Below are 23307 nucleotides of genomic sequence, written 5' to 3' on the forward strand. Positions count from 1 at the left end.
GGAGCAAATACTTACTTTCTTACTGAATTCTTTTTTTTATATATATCCTTCTTATTTTGATTGTTTTAAAAGGTATGTGTTATGCATTTTTCCCTGCTTCCCTTCTGTCACCCCCCTTCTCTTACTGTATTCTTAAGTTTGCCTGTGTGTATAATGTTTTAAATATTTATATTTGTCTTATATAATTATATTTTCATCTAAGTATATGCTTAAATGTCTTGCTTATTGTATATTACAAATTTTTCTGATACAGATGTATAGTTTTTAGTATTAATGATTGTATAGTAGTCTATTAAATTGACATCATTTTCTCAGCCATTACAGTGTTAGAGATTTGAGAATATCCATGTAGAATAGCTAGAGGCTTGGGGTAGTTTCTCTGCTGTGATAGAATGGCTGTTCTGTCATTGTTCCTGTAGTTAACCAAAAATTTAGATGTTTAAGATGTTTGTATGTTTTCTGCTCTGTCACATCTGGAAGATTAATATAGAACTTTATTAGTCATAGCCCATGGGGACAGTGCTGCCCAGGCCTTCCGAAGTTAGTGAGAAGTGAGTGTCAGGCATTAAAAATGGCAGTAGTAATGGAAAAGGAGTGATTTAGTGCAAGGGGAATAATTGTTTGGCTAGGTTTGAAATAGAAAGTGAATTATGTATGTTTTGTGTTACCTGTATCTACCTTCTAGAGTAGGAATGCTTTTCAGTCTAACGAGTTCATAAATATTGTTTTTTAAAAGGATTTTGAATTGGTTTTTTTTAATTAATTAAATTTTTTAATTTATATTTATTTTTAACTGATAAGAATTAGAAACTATAAGAATTGAAAACTGTATGTATAAATACCAATGTGATATTTCAGTACATGTTTATACTGTATATTATTTAAATCAAGTTAGACATTGATTTTCTAAAACATTTATCATTTCTTTATAGAGAAAACCTTGAAGAACCTAACTTTTAGAAATATATAATATATTATTGTCATCTTTTGGTCACCTTGCTACACTAACTCTTTATTTAATTATCACATTGAATGCTGAGTGCTGTGCTTCGTTAAGGAGAAAATATCCAGTGAAATTTAATAACATACTAGCATTAGTAGTAAAGCTTGATTCCACATTACTGTTATTACCTTCAGACTTCTGTCTTTGTTAGAATCACACGACCGTCCTGTTTTGGAATGGAAGTAGGAGTATTGCTGAAGCTGTCATTATTTTGTCAAGAGCCAGCAAAAACTACAGAGATCAACCTATTAATTTGTAATTTATAGTTATTTATATTAGGTACACCATGTTGAAATTGCAGTTATTTAATGGTTTTGCATCTTGAGTGCTAGTGGCCTTCTTTACTGCCAGCTGTTAGAAATATTGGGAACAAATCATGTTTTTTATGGTCCTCCTGTGTGGCGTTCCACAAAATTAAACCCAAGCACTTCAATAATTTATATTCCAAATAGATCGATATTCTTACTCTGGGCGTTTTTCACAGGAGGTTTAAACGGCATGCCTTATATGTTAGTGAATGCTCTCTTGTTTTAATGCATTATAAAGAAGCTTTAAACATTTCCATATTTTAGCACCTGTGGCATTATTTCATTTCATTTCATTTCATTCTTAATTACTGAACTTGAGGTGTATTTCATACATTAAAGCCAGAGACTGAGGAGGAGCAAGGATGTATGTGTAAGAGGAGCTCTTTCTGTTTCAGGAGTGGATGGTGGGTCTAAAGTGCTTTATAATTATTCATTAACCTGCACACATCCTTTTTAAATTTAGAATTTTCATACAATATGTTTTGAGCATGTTTCCCCTCCCCCATCTCCTCCCATGTCTCTTCCTCACCACTACTTATCCAAATTTAATGTTCTTTTTCTTCTTGGCAAAAACAGAAACAAAAATCAAAACAAACAAGCAAAAAGCTAATGACAAAAAATGCCAAATGAAGCAAAAAGCCTTCAATAAAAAATTTTGTTTTATTTATAATATATATATAGACTATATATTATATGACATATATATGAGTATATATATTAATGACTATATATTTCATGATATGTACAAAAATGTTTGATATAGAGAGTCTTAAATTCTAAAATTGATTTATGTAACAAACTTTTTTATTGATTTTTATTGAGCTTTACATTTTTCTCTGCTCCCCTCCCTGCCTCTCCCGTCCTCCCGTCAATCCTCCCCAAGGTCCCCATGCTCCCACCTTACTCAGGAGATCTTGTCTTTTTCTCCTTGATTGTATCTATGTAAGTCTCTCTTAGTATCTGCATTGTTGTCTAGATTCTCTGGGATTGTGATTTGTAGGCTGACTTTCTTTGCTTTATGTTAAAAACCACCTGTGAGTGAGTACATGTGATAATTGTCTTTCTGTGTCTGAGTTACCTCACTCAAAATAATGTTTTCTAGCTCCATCCATTTTCCTGCAGAATTCAAGCTGTCATTATTTTTTTCTGCTGTGTAGTACTCCATTGTGTAAATGTACCACATTTTCCTTATCCATTCTTTGGTTGAGGGGCATTTAGGTTGTGGTGACCACTGTTTCAAACCTAAGCAGACTTCTGTATTCAATAAAGATGTTTCTCCAGTGTAGCCCTTTGGTATTGTGGGTTTTTAGTACTACAGAAGTATGGTTTTGTTAATGAATGCATACTTTATAGCTTCTGGTTTAGAATTATTAATAGATAATTTATTTCCTGGGTCTCTCTTGAAAGCTTAAAAAATTGTAAATGTCCTTGTATTTGTTATGAAGAACTTGTAGCAAATCCCTAATCAAATGAAAGCAGCCTTGGATGTTTCATAAGATTGCAGCTAATGCCTTTATCTCTGTAGCTTTCGAGCCCCTGACTTGGAGTTCTGTGGAAGCTTAACCTTTTTGGAATTCTTCCCTTGGTGACTCACAGTCTCTGGAATCAATAAGGTCTGCATTTCTTTATAGCACAAGCTAATTTAATTCATGAGAACTGTGGAAGCCAAAAGGCATCTAATCAGAGTCACTAAAATATTAAAACAGATAAATTGTGACTCGTAGGTTTACATGAAATATGTCATGTTTCGTCATCACTTCCACTTGGTTTATGTGCATTATTGTATTGGGGCATATGTTTAAGATTTATATTCATGGTTCTTCAAAATGTAGTTCATATCCCATAGGACACATTGCTACAATTGGAATGAGGCACTTTGCTTTGAAAGACTTATCAAGTTGTGGAAGCTCATTCTTAGTGGAGCCCTCCATGTGCCATTGATGTCATTGATGAAGTTAGAGTTATCTTTTGATTATGAAATACTAGATTGTATTTATCACTTGACACACAAGGATGTCAGATGTTATGGGTATTCAAAAGTGGAAATCGATTCAGTACAGTTTGTTCTGTATTCTAATAATGAAATTAATCTAGTATATTAATGTCCTCTAGCTGCCAGCCTTTCATTTATTTATTTGAATTAAATAGTAAGTAGCTATTCCTTTTAAATGTGACTTTAGTATTGACTTCATTATTCAAATGCCTACTCTGTTAGAGTGCAATAATTCGGTGCCTTAATCTACCCTGTGGCTTACATCTCTCAGCATCTAGCTTTGAACTATGCTACTTTTTTGGGCGTTTGGAATTTTATGTACACAGTTTGATGTGATGCCTTAATTCCTATTAAATTAATTTTCATTTAATATTATATGTTGCGACCCATTAGGAATGAATCTTTCATATTCCATTTTTTGTGAGTGGAATGCCTTAGTCCCTGGTTGCCACAACTGTTCCTTGGTTATAAGAAGAGTATTATAAAAAGACATTTTCTCAAGCAAGAACCATTTCTAGCATAGTACAATATGGGGTCTTTCCAGAGCCATGGGAAGAGCAGCTCAAAGATAAACAACAGGCATCTTCCTCTGGTAGTGAAATATTGAAGCTTCTCAGTTTCTGTTATACACAGCCCTTTCTTGGCTGTGTTTTCTGTCTCCTGCAAGAGATCTTTTCTTCTTTCATGCCTTTTGCCCAAGAATCACAGAACCATTCCAGGTTCAATCTTAGCTCAGGTTCCTCCAAGATTTGCCTGTATCGCAAGATATTCCTTATATTTTCTTTCTTTGCTGGAGCGTCCTCTGTGGCTATCTGATGGAGACAGTGGTGGTCCTTATTTTTGAGAGCTTTACTTTGAACAGTATAAGTGGGACCCCTTTTCTCATTCTCACAGCCCCGCCCCCATAGCTAGACATTGTTAAAGCATTTCTGTTTTACAACTGAAAACCAGGGTGTGTAGAAGAGTTTTTGTTGTTAGTAGTAGTTGTTTTGTTTTGTTTCTAGAGGCAGGGTCACACTGTATGGCCCTGGCTGGCCTGGTACTCACTATGTAGGCCAGTCTGGCCTTAAACTCACAGAGATCTATCTCCTTCTGCTTCCCAAATGCTGGGATTAAAGGTGTGCACTACTGTGCCTTTCTTGAGAGTTGAAGAAATGACACGAAATTAGAATTTGTTAATCATTTTAGCTGCCCCAAGCCACTACTTCCATTCAACTGTCCTTACCCCGTCTTATCAGATGCTGTAACTTTGCTTCCTGAGCTTCCTGAAGCTCACCTCTGTCTTTACAGCGCTGTCTCCTCCATATCAGTAACATGGCGCAGCTGATGTACTGCTGTCAGTGCTCAGCTGACCCCATGTGCTGTGCTGCTCTTAAGTCTCTCTTTGAGTTACACAGTGGGCTGTCTGAAGCATATATTCTGAAACCTTCTATAACATTCTCCTATTTTCAGTTCTCTTGGTCGATAATTTATGAAATTATTTTATGTTGTCTCTGCCTACCCCTCTGGCGTTGCTTCACACTACTTCCTGTTCCTGGCCTCTTAGTCTAAAACTCTCATTGTGGTTTTCTGGCAAGAGGTTTGCTTCCCTTTCATCCTTAAGGCTCAACTAAGGTTTGGTGTCTTGTCCTTTCAGCCCCTCCTCCCTGTTCTTCACGGTTCTGTCTTCTCTCTGCAATGTTTCTCATGTTCTGTTTGAACGTCTATATTTTCCCTAAGGCTAAACTTCTTCCAGGTAGGTCTCTTGGTGCTTTCTAATTCCTGACTCCCATGGAGTGTGAGCTTTGAACCACAATCTCTGAGCTATTTCAGAGTAATTGTGTAAGGTGACAGTTGGCCTCACATTGACAACAAGTAGAGAGAAGGAGCCAGTAGATATCACCCTTAGGATTGTTGAATACATGTTTATGCTGAAGTGTATCTCTCTAGAGGAAAGGCTTGGGGGTGTTCATGGTCATTCTTCCCAAAGCTCAACTTGATGGTCTAGGCAGAGGAGGTGAACAGTGCACGTTCGCAACCTGTGACTAGATTTAAGGGGAACCAGTTTTTTGTTCTCTGAGATTCCTGAGCGCAGCAAACCCACTTTGAACCTGTTTACTTCTTTAATTCCCAACATGCAGGAAAAGACTAATTGCCCAAATGATAGGTTAGACCTAAACTCTAATCTGGTTTTCTTGAACATTGAAGTACTACCCTGATCTTTTCATAGGTGTAGAGCCAAAACTATTTTTAGGAAGAGATTATCTGACCATTTTCAAACACAAAAATGAATTAAGCCTGATACAATTGAATTTTAAAAACTTAAGCACAAAGCTGATGATTTAGTTTGTGTGGTTTATAATTAACTACACATTTGACCGAGAGCCTCTAATTCTTCCCTGGATACTCAGGTGACCATTTCTTTAGAATTGGTTAGTAAGTGGAACAAGATCCATGCTGCTCAAATAGTAGCCAGTGGCCACTTGTGACTAATTAAAATGAGGTGAAACTTAAAAAGTCCTCATTACATTCACATTCAAACTTCAAATGCTGGATCACCACATGTGGTGAATAGGTGACACACACCACTTTTTATCGCTGCAGTTCATTAGAAACTACCGTACTAGGTCATCCCTGAGATTCCTTGGCCTTTGAGTAGCTGTTACAGGGCATGTTTTAGGGAACCTTTGGAATGGACTGTTAGACTAGGCCTGGTTAGGTTCCACTTACCCCCTGTAGTTAGTTAATGCCGTCCTGACTGAGGGTACTGCTTAGGTAAAAGCTGCCGGTAGGTCACATCCTCCCGCTTGATATTTCTCTAACTTCTTAGCATTTTTTTAAATCACATTTTGAATTTTTTCCTAGACTGTATATTACTTGAAATAGTTGAGTTCCTAAGTAGAATTTGAAATTGAATTAGAAATATTTTCTCTGTAGTAGTACTTGTCTTAATTGCTAATAAATTTTTCTTTTTCCAAAGAATCTGCCACCAGGGGGTGCCCTTAAACCTTTTGAGAATTAGGTTTCTTTCAGCTTTAATTAAAGTGAAATTCATATTGTAGTTTTGTTTATTAATACTAAGTTATCAAGAATGAAGTACTCTGTGTATGTACAGTTCCTGATTTTTATGAAATTTTTATTGTATTAATAAGTTTGGTAAGGGTAAGCTTTCATTAAATTCTCTTAAATTAATTAAAAATTCAAAGTATTTCTTAGAGTATAAAAAATCTTAAAAGTACAAACTATACATTTTACTAACATGAAAAGTAATGATCATACAGAAAATACGACATAGGGACATAGGAAAGACCTTCATAGTTTATGAAACTACAAAAGATTTCATATTGGATGAAGTGGGTCTTAGAAATAATGTGACTTTTTGATAAGGGGCATATTCTGTCTCAAGAACTGGGGTGGCAGTATTTTTTTTCTAACTAAAAATGTTTCCAGATTGGTTGTTAATTAGAATTAAGGTAACATAATGATGAAATTCATCCTATCCACAGAAGTGTTGAATTTTGAGAATTTTAAGCCTCTGATGGCTCATTTTCTAAAGTGAGAAATTAATGCCAATGAGAAACTCATTAGAAGCAGCTATGATTAGGAGTGCTTGTAAATGGGGCTTTAGTGAGGTTGGAAGTCTTTCTCCCTTTATTTCTCCTTCCTCTCTTTGTCTTGGCTGATGAGAATTTGTTGGTATGAGTGGAGGCTAGGCTAAATCTTTGTTCAGCAGCTTGGGTGATGCCTGGCACTATTCTTGATATAAACATCTACTCACTCCCATATAGGGTCCCAAAAGTAAAATACCGCCAAAGTCCAGCTTGGTGAGTCAGTGAGTTTTATTGGGGTCACTTACACGAACAGGAGTGATTCAGAGATAGTTCTCCAAAAGTCCACCTTAGCATGGATGACTTTTTACAAAAGTTGGAAGCCTGAAGCTCACTGCACAGCTTGCAGGCAGCTGACAATGTTGGTAAAGTGTCTTTTCCAGCAGTGCAACCGGGCTTATCTGAGAACATACTCTCTGAGCTGTTTCTTCTGTTTATACAACTGTAGGGGAGAGGGGCCTGGTCAGTCTGGTCTGTTTCAGGAACTTGCTGAAGCTGTTGAGTTGTTTTCTTCCTAAGTTTAATGCACTTCCCTCCAAAATGAAATGTATCATCTGGTGGGGAATAGCTGTACAACATCAGCGCTCTAATTAGACTCCAAAAAAGCCAGAAATACCATGCGCCATCAAGGCCCAAGGTCAATCATCTGAATTTCCATCCAGAGGAGGCCACAAAATACATGAGATGGGTTAAAATTAGATGCCATTGGAATAGTTTGATGAAGACTGTTTAGATGCAAAAGAACAGTGGCATAAGTTGTAGGGGGATGGCTACCTTTGTTACAAAAAACACATGATTGAAACTGACAGGATAAAGTTAGCGCAAACAGAAGCATTCTCCACTGCATAGTAGAAACCATCACCTATTTGACATGCATGTAGAAGACCCTGGATCTGCTAGAACTGCTTATCACCTGCCCTTTCTTAAAAACTGGATGTCAATAAAAGAAACTAGCTAGCATGGCCTGAAGGCTTTGATTCATTTCTCATGTTTTAAAAGATTTTTTAGGGACCATGGACCTTCTTGTTAGTCAACTGAACCTTGCAGACATAATTCAACCACAAATCTTACCATGACTTTAGGAAAGGAAATCCCTAATATTCCGTCTGACTTTTGTTTCCTCTAGGAGTAGAAAATGAAACTGTATTCATACAATTAAGAGATTCCTTGAGCCCAGCCATAAGAAGCCCCCTCTGATGAAATCTATGGAAGAACTGCCTATATTTTTATATCCCAGAGCAACACAGCTTTCTGAGTATGAGCTTTTTCCCTAGGGATAGCAGTGTGCACATGATGCTTTACCTGACCCCCCTGTCTGTGCTTTTGCACTGTGTGTTAAGTTAGGTTCTTTATACCTTTTTCATTTTTTAAATGGATGTGTTTTTTGAAAGCCTTTTTGGGATGTTGGTATATGTATTTTATCTGATCGGGCTGCTAATTTTCTGTAGTTACTACTGTATTGATAATGAGGTTGCCAAGCTCTTATGCTGTCCCCGAGTTCCTCTCCTTCTTTATATGATTCTGCTTAGTTAGGGCTTCTGTTGCTATTATGAAAAAATCACAACCAAAGCAACTTTGGGAGGAAAGGGTTTATTTGGTTCCACTTACACATCTTAATCCATCACTGAAGAAAGTCAGGAGAAGAACTCAAATGGCAGGAACCTGGAGGCAGGAGCTGATGCAGAGGCCATGGAGGGGTGCTGCTTACAGGCTTGCTCCTCATGGCTTGCTCAGCCAACTTTTTTTTTTTTTTATAGAACCCAAGATTGCCAGCCTGGGGATGGCACCACCCACCGTGGGCTGGGCCCTTCCCCATCAACCACTAATTAAGAAAATGCCCTGGCAACAGACCTGTTTTTGGTTGTTTTGTTTTTGTTTTTCCATGTCAACCAAAGTTTCCCTACCCTCCCCCCTCCACCACCCCCATCCACTCCTCCTCTTCTGTTCCTCTTTAGATATGGGTTGGATATTCTCCCATAGATATTAGCCAGCCATATCAAGTTGCCATGAGACTAGGCACCTCCTCTTCCATTAATGCTGGAAGAGCAATCCGGTAGAAAGAGCAGCTCTCAAAAGCAGGCTACAGAGTCAGATCGCCCCTGCTCTAGCTATTAAAAGTTTCACAAGAAGACCAAATTAAGCTGGGTGGTGGTGGCACACGCCTTTAATCCCAGCACTTGGGAGGCAGAGGCAGGTGGATCTTCTTGAGTTCAAAACCAGCCTGGTCTACAAGAGCTAGTTCCAGGATAGGCTCCAAAGCTACAGAGAAACCCTGTCTCAAAAAAACCAAAAAGCCAAATTATACAGTTGTAACATATATGCAGAGGGCCTACGTCAGCCCCATACAGGCTCCCTGGTTGTCAATTGAGTCTTTGTGAGCCCAAATTAGCTGATTATATAGGTTTTCTTGTCTGGAGCCCGACCTTATGGAGAAGTTTTCTCAACTGAGGCTTCCTCCTTTAAGATGATTCTAACTTGTGTCAAGTTGATGTAAAGCTAGCCAGCACAAACCCCTTCTGCCTTTGTCCAATTTTTTAGTGTTTCTAACATACACCAAGTCTAGTAAATAACTCTCCTACACTACACAGTAAGTCAAATGGTAGTAATGAATGTAATTGTACTAACAAAGATAAAGCATTTACCAATTAGAAATAGAAAGATTCCATTGCCTGCCATTCCCTCTTCATCCCACCCCAAGCTAGGAAGAAAGAACAGTGTCTGCAGTGATATTTCCAGTCAAACGACTGTCAGATTAATCAAAGGACAAATGTAGATTATACCTAGAACAAGATAAAAGACAAATATTTTAAAACTCAGAAAATTTCTTTTATCTTTAAACCATATAATTTCAGATATTTTAATGTATTATGATTTTTATCAGTATTTCCCAGATATGAGTCATGGTATTTTCTCAAGTCATAGGGAAATCCTGTATAACTTATTCTAAGAGAGGGAGGGAGAGAGTAAGAGAAAGAGAGCATGTACACTTAGAGTCAGGCTTGGAAGGCAGCATTGGCTTGTCTCTAGTGCAGACCCTGAAGTCGCTTGGCCTCACATTATCTGCTCTCTGCCATTGCATTCGTTTTGTACTTCTTTTGGCGTTATGAAAGAAAGATTTTGAACAGTCTTATTTAGAGCTTCAGATTAGTTAGCTACTAATTTGTAAAGCATGCCTTCTTAAATATGAAAATATTAGACTGAGTATTTCCCAAAAACCAGTTGTACTGTATTAAAATGTGGAGAGCGTTGTTATGGAAGCCATAATTGTGATGGCTGATACACATGAGAGATCACCCTGTGGCTGGCCTGTCAAACTTTCATGAGCCTTCAGAAATTAAGGAGAATAAGTGAGTTTGTTTTCTTGTAAGCTGTCACATTGCTCCCTTCAAAGTGTCAGCCTGAGCAGTACACAGATAAATGTTAGAAACATTCACCTTCTTTAGCTGATTTTTTTACTCTTACATAAATTAGTGATACAATTTTTCTTTTCCCTCTAATGTTTAGTTTTTCTGTTCTCTGAAAACATGCCTAAAGAATAAGTTGACATGAAAGATCTTACTTCTTTTAATTTTTGAAATGGGAACTTTGCTCCTGAAGGAGCTTGTGATATGCTAGTGGAATTTCCAGTAGGCTTAAGATAGATTATAGAAGCTGGGCGCTGTACAGTCCAGTCACCTCTTAAGAGCCTGCCAGAGTCATTTTGCTAAGCAGTAGAGATTCTGGAAAGGAGAATGAGCTTTGTAAAATAAGCTAGCTAAGTGAGATAGATGACTGTTAAAGTATTTTTATTAACACTGTTATATATGAACACCCCTGTTCCAGACATGGTGAATCAGTCGTTAATCTTGTCTTAGAGTGACTTCTAGTAAGCGCTAGAAAGCATGTCTATAAATAACAACAGAAAGCAGAAAAAAAGAGGTTTTTTTTTTTTAAGCACAGAAAGACTGCAAGAGAAAACTAGAAAGGAGAAATGGATGGATTTTAAAGCAAAATAGTACTTGAACAATACTGAGAAAATTGTGCAGGTTTAAGAATTAAGGAAAGACATTGCAGCCATGGAACAAAGTCTGTGGTGGTATAAGTAGGTGCTGTAGAAGACTGAGTAGTTGAGCTGCCTATGTACAATGAAAGGTGGGTGTGCATGTATCTATATGGATATCATTTTTTATGATATACTAAATAAGATAAGCATATAGGTCAAAATAGGCTAAATATTTCAATATTTAGGTAGACAACTAAAGCTTAATTATTTAAAATTAATATTTAATATTATGTAGATACATAAATATCTTAATTCATGGAGTTTGTACTGTATTGAAAGGATGATAAAAGCCATTAAGATGGTTTCAGGTAGAGCAGGGATGTACTAGGGTGTCCTTGGGCAGAAAGCAAAGGGTAGTGAGCAGCAGGCCAGCAGTTAGATGATGCAGTATTCCTGGTAAGAGTGGATGAGGCCTGAGTCAGAGCAGCTTAGTGACTAAGGGGTGATGAACACAGGAGCTCCTGTTGAAAACTAGTCAGTGGGGTTGTTTTGTTTTGTTCTTCTTAATGAGGAAGAGGCTTCAGAACAGTTGTGAATTACTAGCCCATTACCTCATACACTTTGTATTTGTGCATGGAGCTGTAGATCCATAAAACACTATTCTATACGAACCTTCAAAACTGGTATTAAGCAGAGTCATAGGATTGTCTATGGATAAGAAAAGGAAGAATTTAGGATTTTTCTTTATGCACATCTGGCTCTGTAACTCGTTTTCCAGTTTCTTGGCCAGCAAGTACCCCCACTTATGATCTGGGAGAAAACTCCACACCTCCAGTCTTAATGCCTGCTACTCTGGTTTTGAGTGTAAAGACAACTAACTGCTTTATCTTTGAGCTTTAACTTCTGAGTGTTCTTGTACTTTCTGTCTTACAAGGCTCTTTCAGGATAAACTGTCCTTTAGTTATCACCAATTGTGTGTTGGTGTGGAATTCTGTTTGGTTTTATCTTCGTGTGTATGCAAGTGTGTGTACATGGGGCTGGAGGTCAAACTCAGGTGCCATTCCTCAGGCATAATCCACCTAGTTGCTTTGTTCTGTTGTTTCGATCTGTTTTGTTGTGATAGGTTCTCTCACAGGGACCTGGGACTTGACAGCTGGGCTTGTCTAGCTGGCTCGCAAACCCCAGGGTTCCACCTATCTCTCTGCCTCCCCTGCACTGCTTTTGTTGCCTTTTTTTTTTTTTTAAACATGATTGCCAGGGATCCAACTCAGTTCCTTATGGGTACAGTGTGCACTTTACTGACTGAGCTATAGTAAACTCCCAAGCCCCGCTGACTTTGTTTTACTGTGGTACTGGGTGGAGGGGCAAATCAGTGGCCTTGTACTTGTTAAACAAGGACTCCACCATTGAGTACATCCTCAGCTTTTTCAGGGTTAACGAACTTTTCCTCAGCAAATGGTGAATCTTATATACTGTGCTTGGTAGTGAGGACATGAGATATTTACAGCACAATCCTTATATGTTTAATGTTTCATATGTTTGAGAAGAGGGGAGAAAAACTAATAAAATAATTATAAGCTTTAATACCTGCTCTTACAGGTGTGTGTTCAGCTATACGGTCATGGAGCGGGAATCATTAAACATGGGAGAAAATGCCACACAGAGATGAGAATGAATTCCCAAAATTTATCTAGTGGCAGTATAAAATGTTAAACAAGGCAGGGGGTTACATAACATATCATAATTATGCCTGTTATTTGTTGAAAACCTCGTAATTCTGCAGGACCTACAGTTATTTTATGGAGGAACAGACAGAAATGTAATGGTGTAACTTAAAATACATTTAAAAGTAAATTCTTGGATTATAGAAGAACAGATAGTTATATGATAGAAGGAAATGTAATAAAAGATTAATATAGAAACTAAACATGCATTTGAGTGTTCTATATATAGTTTTAATTTTTCTATTTAGAAGGATGTAATCTGAAGATTTATTCTGTTCTTGATATACAAATGACATCCTCTACTGTCCTAAAGTAACCCATAAAAATGGGAAGGAAAACAGATAAAATTAGAAATGAATGTTACTTTATAAAGAAAAGACAATTGTTTTAGCCCACAGTTCAGGAGGTTCAAGGCCCTCTAGGCTCAGTCATGAAAATGGTATTATGGAAGGGAGAGGAAGAGAGAGATCACATAGTGAGACAGGAAGCCAGAGACTGAGAAAGAGCATTTCTGTAACAACCCTCTTCTGAGAATTAGCTAAGGAACTCAGGAGAATACGCTGGTGCCTCCCAAGAACAATACTCACAGTCAGTCACCTGATGCTTGCATTTGACCTCCCATCAGTACCTCACTGGAGACAGTCTCCCAACACACAAACACTTGGAGGGTACAGTCAAACCATAACAGTTCATAGCTCCAAAAGGAAAATGTTCCTTGATGGTGTGTTTAAGTCACATACTAGCACTTAGTCATGAGAAAGAGGGAACCTACAGCAGCCTATTGAGTCTCAGAGGTTTGTTTTGTTTTATTTTAAATGAAAAGTCAACCTGAAAAAATACCAACTGACCTGGGTTTTGGGAGGCAGGAGGCAGGCAGATCTCTGAGTTCGAGACAACCAAGGCTACACAGAGAAACCCTGTCTCAAGAGACCAAACAAACAACAAACCCACAAACTGTATGAGTTTATTTAGTAGTTGCTAGTGTTAGGGTCAGTGAGATTAAGGGTTTAACTGTAAATGGATAGTAGAAGTTCTGTTCTGTAGTGAACAGTTCTGTGTCTGGATTAGTGTTGTTTACACAGATTAGTGTTGTGTGATCAGATGACACATGTACTGGTTCTGATAGTGTAGTGTAGGGCGTATGAGATGGGGTTATTGAGGGAAAATGCATAAAAAGTATAACGAACTTTGTCATGCTATTTTTGTGATATCCTATCAATATTTAATTGCTTCCAAAATATAAAGGGTTTACAAAGCACAAAGAAGTTATGAGCTAAAAGAGTCTGAGTGTTGTAAACAAGTCATTGATATGCTCTTAATGTTTTCAGATATAGGGAAGTAATTGTCTTTACTTTAGAGCTACCAAGAAATGCATATCCACTATGGATGCATACCTTTAAGCTTTTATTTTTAGCATACTAAAAGAGGTTTATTACAAGAATATAGTCACTTAACTGTTCTGAACTGGTCAGGGCTTCACTCTGTAGCCCAGGCTGGCCTTAAACTTGTAGTGGTCCTCCTGCATCAACCTCAGGAGAGCTGGGGTTTTGGTGGTCAACTACTATCATGACTTTCTCTTTTGTAGGAACCTCTGTAGGGACTTTAGAACTTGGGTTGTGTTCCGATTCCCCCATCATCTCTAGTGGAAGTCTCTTCCTGCCTCCTCATTTCCCTGCTGTAGTATCAAATTCATTTTAGTTTCATCAGTCCTGGTTTTTTTACAGTGGGTGTTAATAAACAATACTTATATTTTGTGCAACTTGTTGTTTTCCCCCAAAACTAATAATCATCTTGTGTTACTTGGTATAGCATTGAAAACTAGTTGAACATGGCCCACAAGTCTCATCTTGGTGTGCTTTCAGGTGTAATACAGGAAACAGGGTTTTACCTTCCCAAATGTACCCAACAAGGGAGAATTAAAGATCATAAGGAACCTCATTGTCTCTTTGTCAGTGGGTTAGTTTGGGCACAGATAGTATGCTTCAGAGTAATTATGGCGCTTTCTTCATAATTGTGGTGATGTCTTATGCTAGTGATTGTTGAAATTAAATGGGTCCTTTAGGGATGAGAGAGCCCTTGGTGTTCAGTTTTCAGCTGACATAACCAAGGGTAGAGTGTGCTGTTTTTTATTTACAAGTATTACATTAAAAATTATTTATTTGTTTGTTCATTTGTGTGTATATGTGTGCATATGTAGGTCAGAGGACATCTTGTAGGAGTCGGTATTCTCCACTGCCATATAGTGCCTGGGGAGTGAACTCATGTCATTAAGCTTGGTAGAAAGTACCTTACCCTGCTGAGCCAACTTGCTGATTTTATAAATATTACTTTTTTGGGGTTTGTTTTGTTTTTTTTTTTTTTTTGGTAAATATTGTTAGTGTGAGAGAGACTTGATTTGGGGCTACTTTGTTTTTGGAAGACATTTAGGTGATTGATATGAATTGGTAAGTTTATTGGTGAACCTGTTGATTTGTTTCTACATGTGTTTGTTGGTTATGACACTATGCCTTACACTGGGGATTCAAAATTAACACATGGTTACTATTCGCAACTGTTAGTCACGTAATATATTTCATTGGTTTTCAGGTACTTGAAGAAGCAGAGGCTCAACATTTGTATCAGTCCATTTTACCTGACATGGTGAAAATTGCACTCTGTCTGCCAAATGTTTGTACCCAGGTTAGTAAATGTAACTTCCTTAGTGTGTTCTTTGTACTCAAATGGCTATGGTGGGAAAGGGGATTCTGCTAAAGAACAGGGCACCTCTGCTGTGTCACAGAAAGGCTAGTGGCCAGAGAGGACACTACCAAAGCACATTACAAATGCAGCATTCAATTTCAAGCTTCCTTTTCCATTGTTGCGGTTTGTTTACTCAGACTCCTCTTCCTCCATTTATTTAAACAATGTCTTCTAAAAATAATTATTTTAAAGCAAACTAGTGGGTTTGGTTTATTTTTTAAGATGACTTAATTCTACCTACATCTCCCTCACCTTCCTACAAAGTGATACATTACTATAGCAGCTGCAGTCATGGTATTTTCTTAACTTTTAAAACTAAAAGAAAAAATATTGTGTAACATAATTTTGTTTGGAATGCCTTTATGGCATATTGCTCCCAACAAATAACCTCAAAATTTAGTGACTTGAAGAGTAGACATGTGCAGGCTTAGTTTCTATTGGTCATGAATTTGTGAGCAGCTTGCTGAGTAAGTTGTGGCTGGCTCACTGTCTCTGTGGTTGCAAGTCAGGGTGTCAGCGGGGACTGTGCCCATCTGGAGGCTTGACTGGAGCTTCACTTACGCCTTTGCAGGGGGCCTCATATGGGCTTTTCCATATACTCATTAGGCCTTCAGGACTTGGTTGCCACCTTCCTCAGTGCAAAATTAGAGTGAAAAGTTAAAACCAATCAAGATTGTGTTCTATATGTCCAAAGGATGCTCAATCGTGCCACAAGGACACGTGCTCAACTATGTTCATAGCAGCTTTGTTTGTCATAGCCAGAACTTGGAAACAACCTAAATGTCCCTCGACTGAAGAATGGATAAGGAAAATGTGGTACATTTACACAGTGGAGTGCTACACAGCAGAAAAATTAATGACATCTTGAATTTTGCAAGAAAATGGATGGAGCTAGAAAACGTTATTTTGAGTGAGGTAACCCAGACACAGAAAGACAATTATCGTGTATACTCACTCATGAGTGATTTTTAAACATAAAGCAAAGAAAACCAGCCCACAAATCACAATCCCAGAGAACTTAGACAACAATGAGGACACTAAGAGAGACATACATAGATACAATCTACATGGGAAGTAGAAAGTAGAAAAAGACAAGATCTCCTGAGTAAATTGGGAGCATGGGGATCTTGCAGGAGGGGAGAGGCAGGGAGGGGAGCAGAGAAAAATGTAGAGCTCAATAAAAATCAATAAAAAAAAAAGAAGATTGTGTTCTAAGCCATCCCCACTCTGTTTGCTGCCTTACCTGGCCTCAAAGCTGACTTGAAATAATGTTTTGGGGAGAAAATAGAGATGAATGTGAACTTTTTGGTTCCTCTGCCTTATAAGAGATGACGCCTACAGTGTGGTGAAGAAAAACAATTTCTTTACTTTTTCCCGGTTGGTTACCTCTGAATTTCTTCAGTAGAAATAGTTGAAATGTCACTTGAATTTTTTTCTTCTTGTCATCAGACTGTTGTTCTCACCGTAGTGTGTTTCCTGTTTCTAGGAAATGTAGTCCTGCTGTCTCAGCTGCCTTCCGTTGAGTGCTTTTGGAGTGGTGGTGCCTGAGTTGTGATCAGGATGCTTTACGGGAGGCAGCTGCTGAGATGTGTGTGGACACCAGCACTCTTGTTCTGAGTACAGCTAAAAGGGAGAAGGGAACTATTTTAAACTTAACAACTCGTGGGAAACTGGTCGATGCTCTTTTGTTTCACCAGGATGTCTTTAAAACTGCAATTTAAGCATTTGAATTAGAGCAAACCACATTGAACACAATGCTCAGGTACTTACAGGTCGTGATGTTTGGGTTGCCACAAAAAGACTGAAGGAAACTGTCCTGCGTCTTCCTTGACTTGGTGTGTTTTATAATGTAGAAAATGCATTTATTTTTACAAGTTATACATAGTTTTGTTTGGCAGTTTTCATGTGTTCTGTTAAATGCTTTAGTAAAATTAGATTTGGTTCTCATAAAGAAATTAGCAGTATGCACTGTGGTTTAGAATAGGAGGAAAATGACTTATTTATTCAATCATATTAATTATTTTGGTTGGGACTTAGAAAAAGTACTGCATCCCACCATTTTTAATGCAAGAACATAACATATACAATAATAGTTAAACTCAGTATTGCATTTTTTTTCAATCTTGATTTAATTTTCATTACAAGGGTAATTTGTTAATGTTTATTTGCTGAGGTGTCTTGGTTTTCCCTGGTAAGTAATATTTTGTGTTCTCTTTAGTATCATTATTGATTAGAAATCTACACCTTGTCAAATGAGTACACTTTTCTTATCGTCTCCAATAATCAGCCCTTGACTTTAATAATATTCCTGATTTAAGGACTCAAGAATGGCTTGAAATTATTCTTGCTTTAATTTAGAAAATGCAATTTGGTACCTCTGTCTTCAAAATTGCTAAACTAATTATTGCTTTTCTCATCTGTATTTTTGTTTCCTCCATCAGCCAATACCGCTTCTGAAACAGAAGATGAATCATTCTCTCACCATGTCGCAGGAACAGATCGCTAGTCTTTTAGCTAATGCTTTCTTCTGCACATTCCCCCGACGGAATGCCAAGATGAAATCGGAGTATTCTAGTTACCCAGACATTAATTTCAATCGGTATGTTTTCAGAGAGTACCTTGTGAGGGTGGAAGAAACGAATATTCTAGAGTTAATAAACATATTGTTCAGGTGATGTTTTGACCATTTTTCAGACATGATAATTAAAGTTCACAGAGGTAAAGAGCTTGATCAGAATCCTAGAGCCAGTCAGTCACAACGAGGCTTCATCTCAGTTACCCTGTGCCTGTGTCTTCTCCATGCTCTTAGACTGTCCTCTTCTGAATGTTTTTGTTCCATCTGTTGCTCAGTTTGATTATTCACAGGAACGTTTATTACATATTATAATCTTATGATGAAGCAATTTTCAAAATGGAAATAAAAGCCCTCATTTCTGTAAAGACCCTGCATAAAAATATAAAGTCACTAGACATGATGGCACATGCCTTTAATCCAGCACTTGACAGGGGTCACAGGCAAGTGGATCTCTGTTAGTTCAAGGCCAGTCTGGTCTACACAGCGAGTTCCAGGGTTCTAAGGGTGTTTAACTGTAGACAGTGCACCAGTTAGGAACAGCCTTAACGTAAGTACAAACCCACATCTCAGTCACTTTTTATCTTTGAAGTAGAATCTTACACTGGAACTTTTTATTTTAATTTACCATTTTGTAATAGTGGAGTTTCTTAAAAACTTGCTTTGAGATTTAAACAAAAGGTGCAGAAATAGAACCCAAGAGTTTCTATGTACAGCTCATGCAGTTTTGCTTTAACACCTTTTGTACTATAATAAAAATAATCACAACTAGGCAGCAATACTGATCTAGCACTTTTCTGACCTGCAGCCTTATGAATTCTTAACAATTTTTCTGTACCCTTTTTTTCTGATCCAGCTCATACCTAGCATCTTACTTTACATGTGTCTGTTTAGATTCCTTCATCTGTCCCTTAGAATTTTTCCTTCCTTTTATGACTTTGGCATCTTTGAAGACTACTCATTAGTTATCTTGTAAAACATTTTCCATCTGAACTTGGCAAATGTTATTTCACAATGAGAATGAGGTCATGCTTTTTTTCTTTTTCTTTCTTTCTTTCTTTCTTTCTTTTTTTTTTTTTTTTGGAGACAAGATCTCTCTTACTCTGTAGACCAGGCTGACCTCAAATTCTCAGTGGTTTTTCTTCCTCAGTCTTCCTGCTGCTAAGATTATATGTGTAAGCCATGGCACAGGACTAGGCCATGGTCTTGGGCAGAAATATCACAAAATTGTCCTCAGCTCTTCACATTAATGGGCTTATAATTCATCTTAGGGTTGGTTCAGCTGGCCAAGGTAATGTCTCCTGGGTTCTCCCAGTGAAAAAGAACCTACTTTCTTAGTAAAATAAGTAAAATACTGCAGATGAGCTCACAGTTTTCCACACTAGTTTTAGCATTTGTTGGTTGGTCTTTTCTGCATTTATTATGATAGTATTTGTCTATTGTAATTTTTCTATTTTATTTTCTGTGTTTATTAACTAAAATTCTGTTATATAAGGAAGATCCATCCCATAACTCCAATTCTTTTAATATTCCAATAGACTAATGATCTTTATTGTACATTATAAAATTTAATGCAATTATTATTCATTTTGCTATTTATATTTTTCTTTGGTCATTAGAGTTTTTAAACATACGCTCTTGAGCACTTTTGGCAAGTTCCCATCATCTTTTTGAGCATTACCTTCCCTTTGGAGTCGTAACCTATTTTAGGTTATATTATCCATTCCCCAGCCCTGAAACCAACCGTTTTCTAAGAGTCCTTGATTCCTTTTATTTGGAGTCTGAGATCTGGGTAGTGGGTTTGCTCATTGTTTTTAATGCAGCTTATTTTTATATAGGCAGAATTTCTGACAGCTCGACATGACAGTGCAGAAATACACTCATAAATCTCCCAAGTGCATAGTGCTAATTTCGAAGGCCTGTTTTAAATCTTACAGTTACAACATCCTCTCTCCCTGGAGATGAGAAAAATTCTAGAATAAAGCTGATTAGGAGCTGATGCAATATTTTTAATTCAAAAAAATCAAAATTAAGACTTAAGTACATTTGTAGGATTTTTAAAGCAAATAAAAAATACAAAATTATTTAAATATAAGAATACTCAGCCAGGTAACACACACCTTTAATCTCATATGGTAGACAGAAGCAGGTGGGAACTGTGAGTTTTAGGCCAGCCTGGTCTACTAGATGACACAGAAAATCTGTCTCTAAAAACAAAAACAAAAAGAATACTCTCAGGCTACCATAATTTTCAAGTTATAGTAAGGGCTCACAAACATTAAAACATGAGAGGAAATCCCTGTCATACAATTAGTTTATACTATCAACACAAAGGGGAACATTAGCAAACAAAAAAAAATGTATATATTCTGTGTAGCTCAATAGACAGCAAACAGCCACTGTATTCCTTACTGTGTGTTAAGTGCACTAGTTATAGAGACCAGGCAGGCTAAATCCTTTGTTCCTAGTAGAAATTGTCTGTTTTTTAAATCTTATAACTTTCTGGATTGCCCTTCTTTTCATGTGGTTTTTATTCCTCCTTCAAGATTCAGTTCACAGGTCAAGTTTCCAGCTGTCTGCTGGTCAGTCCTCTTCAGCAGTGTATACCTGCCTCCTCTTAAGAGGTGGTGTGGTTTTTGTTTGGTGGTTGTTGTTGTCTTCATTTTATTTTAGGTGTATTGATGTAAGAGTATCAGATGCCGTGGAACTGGAGTTACAGACAGTTGTCAGCTGCCATGTGGGTGCTGGGTATTGAACCTGGGTCCTCTAGAAGAGCAATCACTTCTCTTAACCAGGGTCATCTCTCCTGCCCCAGGTTGTGTTTTTTTAATGACTCTAATCTAACAAACAACAAGAACAATGACTGTTTCTACCCACTGATGTATCTGTTGTGGCTCACTGTTGTCCTCTTTGTGGGAGTTTCCAGGCAGGGAAGATTGTATATGTTTCAGAAAGCATCTGCCTCAACTATAGAAATGAGGCCTAAACACTGTCTTATGCTCAGATGTGGTGCTTTTCATGTCTGACTACCTTGCCAAAGCAGAGTACTCCGATAATGCCCAAGAAATGGAAGCAACAACAAATTTTGTTCATGTCCTCTCTCTCTCTCTCTCTCTCTCTCTCTTTCTCTCTCTCTCTCTCTCACACACACACACACACACACACACACACACACACACCATTACCCCACACCCCATTTCTAGGAGATTGAGGACAATAAGCCATTTGTTAACCAGTAATACAGTATTTTTCCTTCCTTTCTTCTCTCCCTTCCTCTCTCCCTCCCTCCCTTCCTTCCTTCCTTCCTTCCTTGCTTGCTGGTTTGCTGGTTTGTATTTATGTTTATAACTTCTGACAATTCAGGAGACAGAGAAAGTGTGTGTATGTTTCTCTATTCAGTCTCAAGTGAGATAGAGCTAGCTACTTGATTGAATAAAAAAAATGGTAAAAGTATGTGGTGGGAGGCTGACGTCAATAAATTGAATAAGCCTTCCTTCTTTTATTTATTGTTGTGTTCTTCCAGGCCTGCTTAGTTATGTTAAATACCTCTGACCTTTTTCCCCTGCTTGCCTTTCTCAGCCTGAACATTTATATAAAGGCTTCCAATGTGATTAGCATTGATGCTTCTGAAATCACATGGAAACTAGATGGTCAGAGATAAATTGTGGGTCTCAGCAGTGGGCAGCCCAGGAGGCTTTTACATCTGCCTCTTCCCTGAATTGAAATTGCTGCTAGGGCCATATGGCAGTGTTTCACAAAGGAGCCAAGAACGACTTTCTGGCTAGATCCCATATTATCACTTGCTTCTGTTTTAAAGTGAATTTTATTTTGAACTTGATTTACTTTATACCAGTGGGATTGATACTTAAAGTGGTGTGTGTGTGTGTGTGTGTGTGTGTGTGTGTGTGTGTGTGTGTGTGTATAAATCTAATTCCAGTAATGTTTTCAGCAGTTCCACTCGGGAAGATTTTAGTTAACCATGTTTCTCTGTAAGTATGGAAGGAAAAATACACATTAGTAACTCCCTGACCCTTTACTGACTTCTTCTCTTGACAATGCAAAATGTTTTGTTTAGAATAAAATGTGTGTGGTTGCTTAGCTAACTTTTTTCTATTGTCTTCTAAAAGTAATCTGTAATTATCATGTAGTGAAATGTGTAAATATCTTCTCTACATGGGCAAGGGTTGTTATGACCTGGGTTATGTACAAATTTGTATACATGTTGCTGACTGAAAAATGTTCTTCAAATATATACACACCCAGGGTTTTGAAAAAATCTACTTTAAAAAAGAAAGGTGTTAGAAAGTTTAAAATCAGGTAATACTTGGTAACTTGGTTGCCCCCTCCTCTCTCCTTGAACTCTGTTGTGTCTGTCTTACACCCTCTCTACTTCCAGATCCATGTCTGTTCTTGTGTGTATCTCATACCCTCTCTGCTCCCAGACGCATGTGTGTCAGCCTCACTCTTCCTTCCCTGCTCCATCTGCAGCTCCTTGTTTTTTCTCTTTATCCCCAAGAGTCTCTCCTCAGATTGTATATCATCTCATATTAACATTTTCATGTTTATTTCCAGTGAATTCTGCTATTTTTACATGATACAAAAACAGAATAATTCATTTTATTTGGGTGGCTATGCATAGTGGAACCAAACAGGAAAATCGTCATGAAGATTTAAACCTATTTCTCTTGATGACTGCATTTATACACACACACGGGCACACAGAAAGAGAGTGAGGAGAGAGAGAGATCCTTCTTGGCTCTGTAAGAAAATGAAGAATGTGAAATATAATAGTACCCTCTTTTAATTCCAGCACTCTGAGGCAGAGGCAGGTGGACCTCTGAATTTAAGGTCAGCCTGGTCTACATCACAAGTTGTAGGCCAGCCAGGGCTATCAGCAGTGAGCATGATGATGGGAAGAAAAGGCTGGTGAATGGCTCAGAAAGAAAGATGCTTGTCACACAATTCTGATATATGAATTCCATCCCTAGGGAGTTAGAAACTGGCTTCCAACAGCGCTCCTTGGACCTCTACACATTCACCTTGACATTTGTGCATGTAACATATATGTAGACACATAGAAATTAACTTTTAAAAAGAAACTGCCGTTTACATAAAAAAGAATCTGAGAAATCTTATTTGGTTACACAGTAATTTGGAATTGGGCTTGGAATAGTAAATAAACGCAATATGTACAAGTGCTGCTTGATTTATAGAAATCTGGGAGTATTTTTGCTTCACTCTTTAGCTGATTGGTTGTTTCTTTTGAGACAGTGTGATGTAGTTCAGGCTAGCCTTGAATTTGACTAGCTGAGGTTGACCTTGAACTCCTGATCTTTCTGCCTCAACATCCCAAGTCCCAGGATTGTAGACATGCGTACCATGCCCAGCTCTGTACCTTT

General features: G+C 37.7%; 1 protein-coding gene across 3 annotated transcripts in view; it reads left to right on the forward strand.

Moving 5' to 3' along the window:
• Parg (poly(ADP-ribose) glycohydrolase) overlaps positions 1-23307 on the forward strand; it is a 98820-nt gene that overhangs the window by 26184 nt on the left and 49329 nt on the right. For all 3 annotated transcript variants that reach the window (XM_048421409.3, XM_048421411.3, XM_048421410.3), the window contains 2 exons: positions 15184-15276; positions 17778-17935. In XM_048421409.3, the coding sequence (XP_048277366.1) occupies positions 15184-15276; positions 17778-17935 (251 nt within the window). The remainder of the gene's footprint in view (positions 1-15183; positions 15277-17777; positions 17936-23307) is intronic.

This window comes from Myodes glareolus, chromosome 5, assembly GCF_982192425.1.
Source record: "Myodes glareolus chromosome 5, mMyoGla1.1, whole genome shotgun sequence".
Lineage (NCBI taxonomy): Eukaryota > Metazoa > Chordata > Mammalia > Rodentia > Cricetidae > Myodes > Myodes glareolus.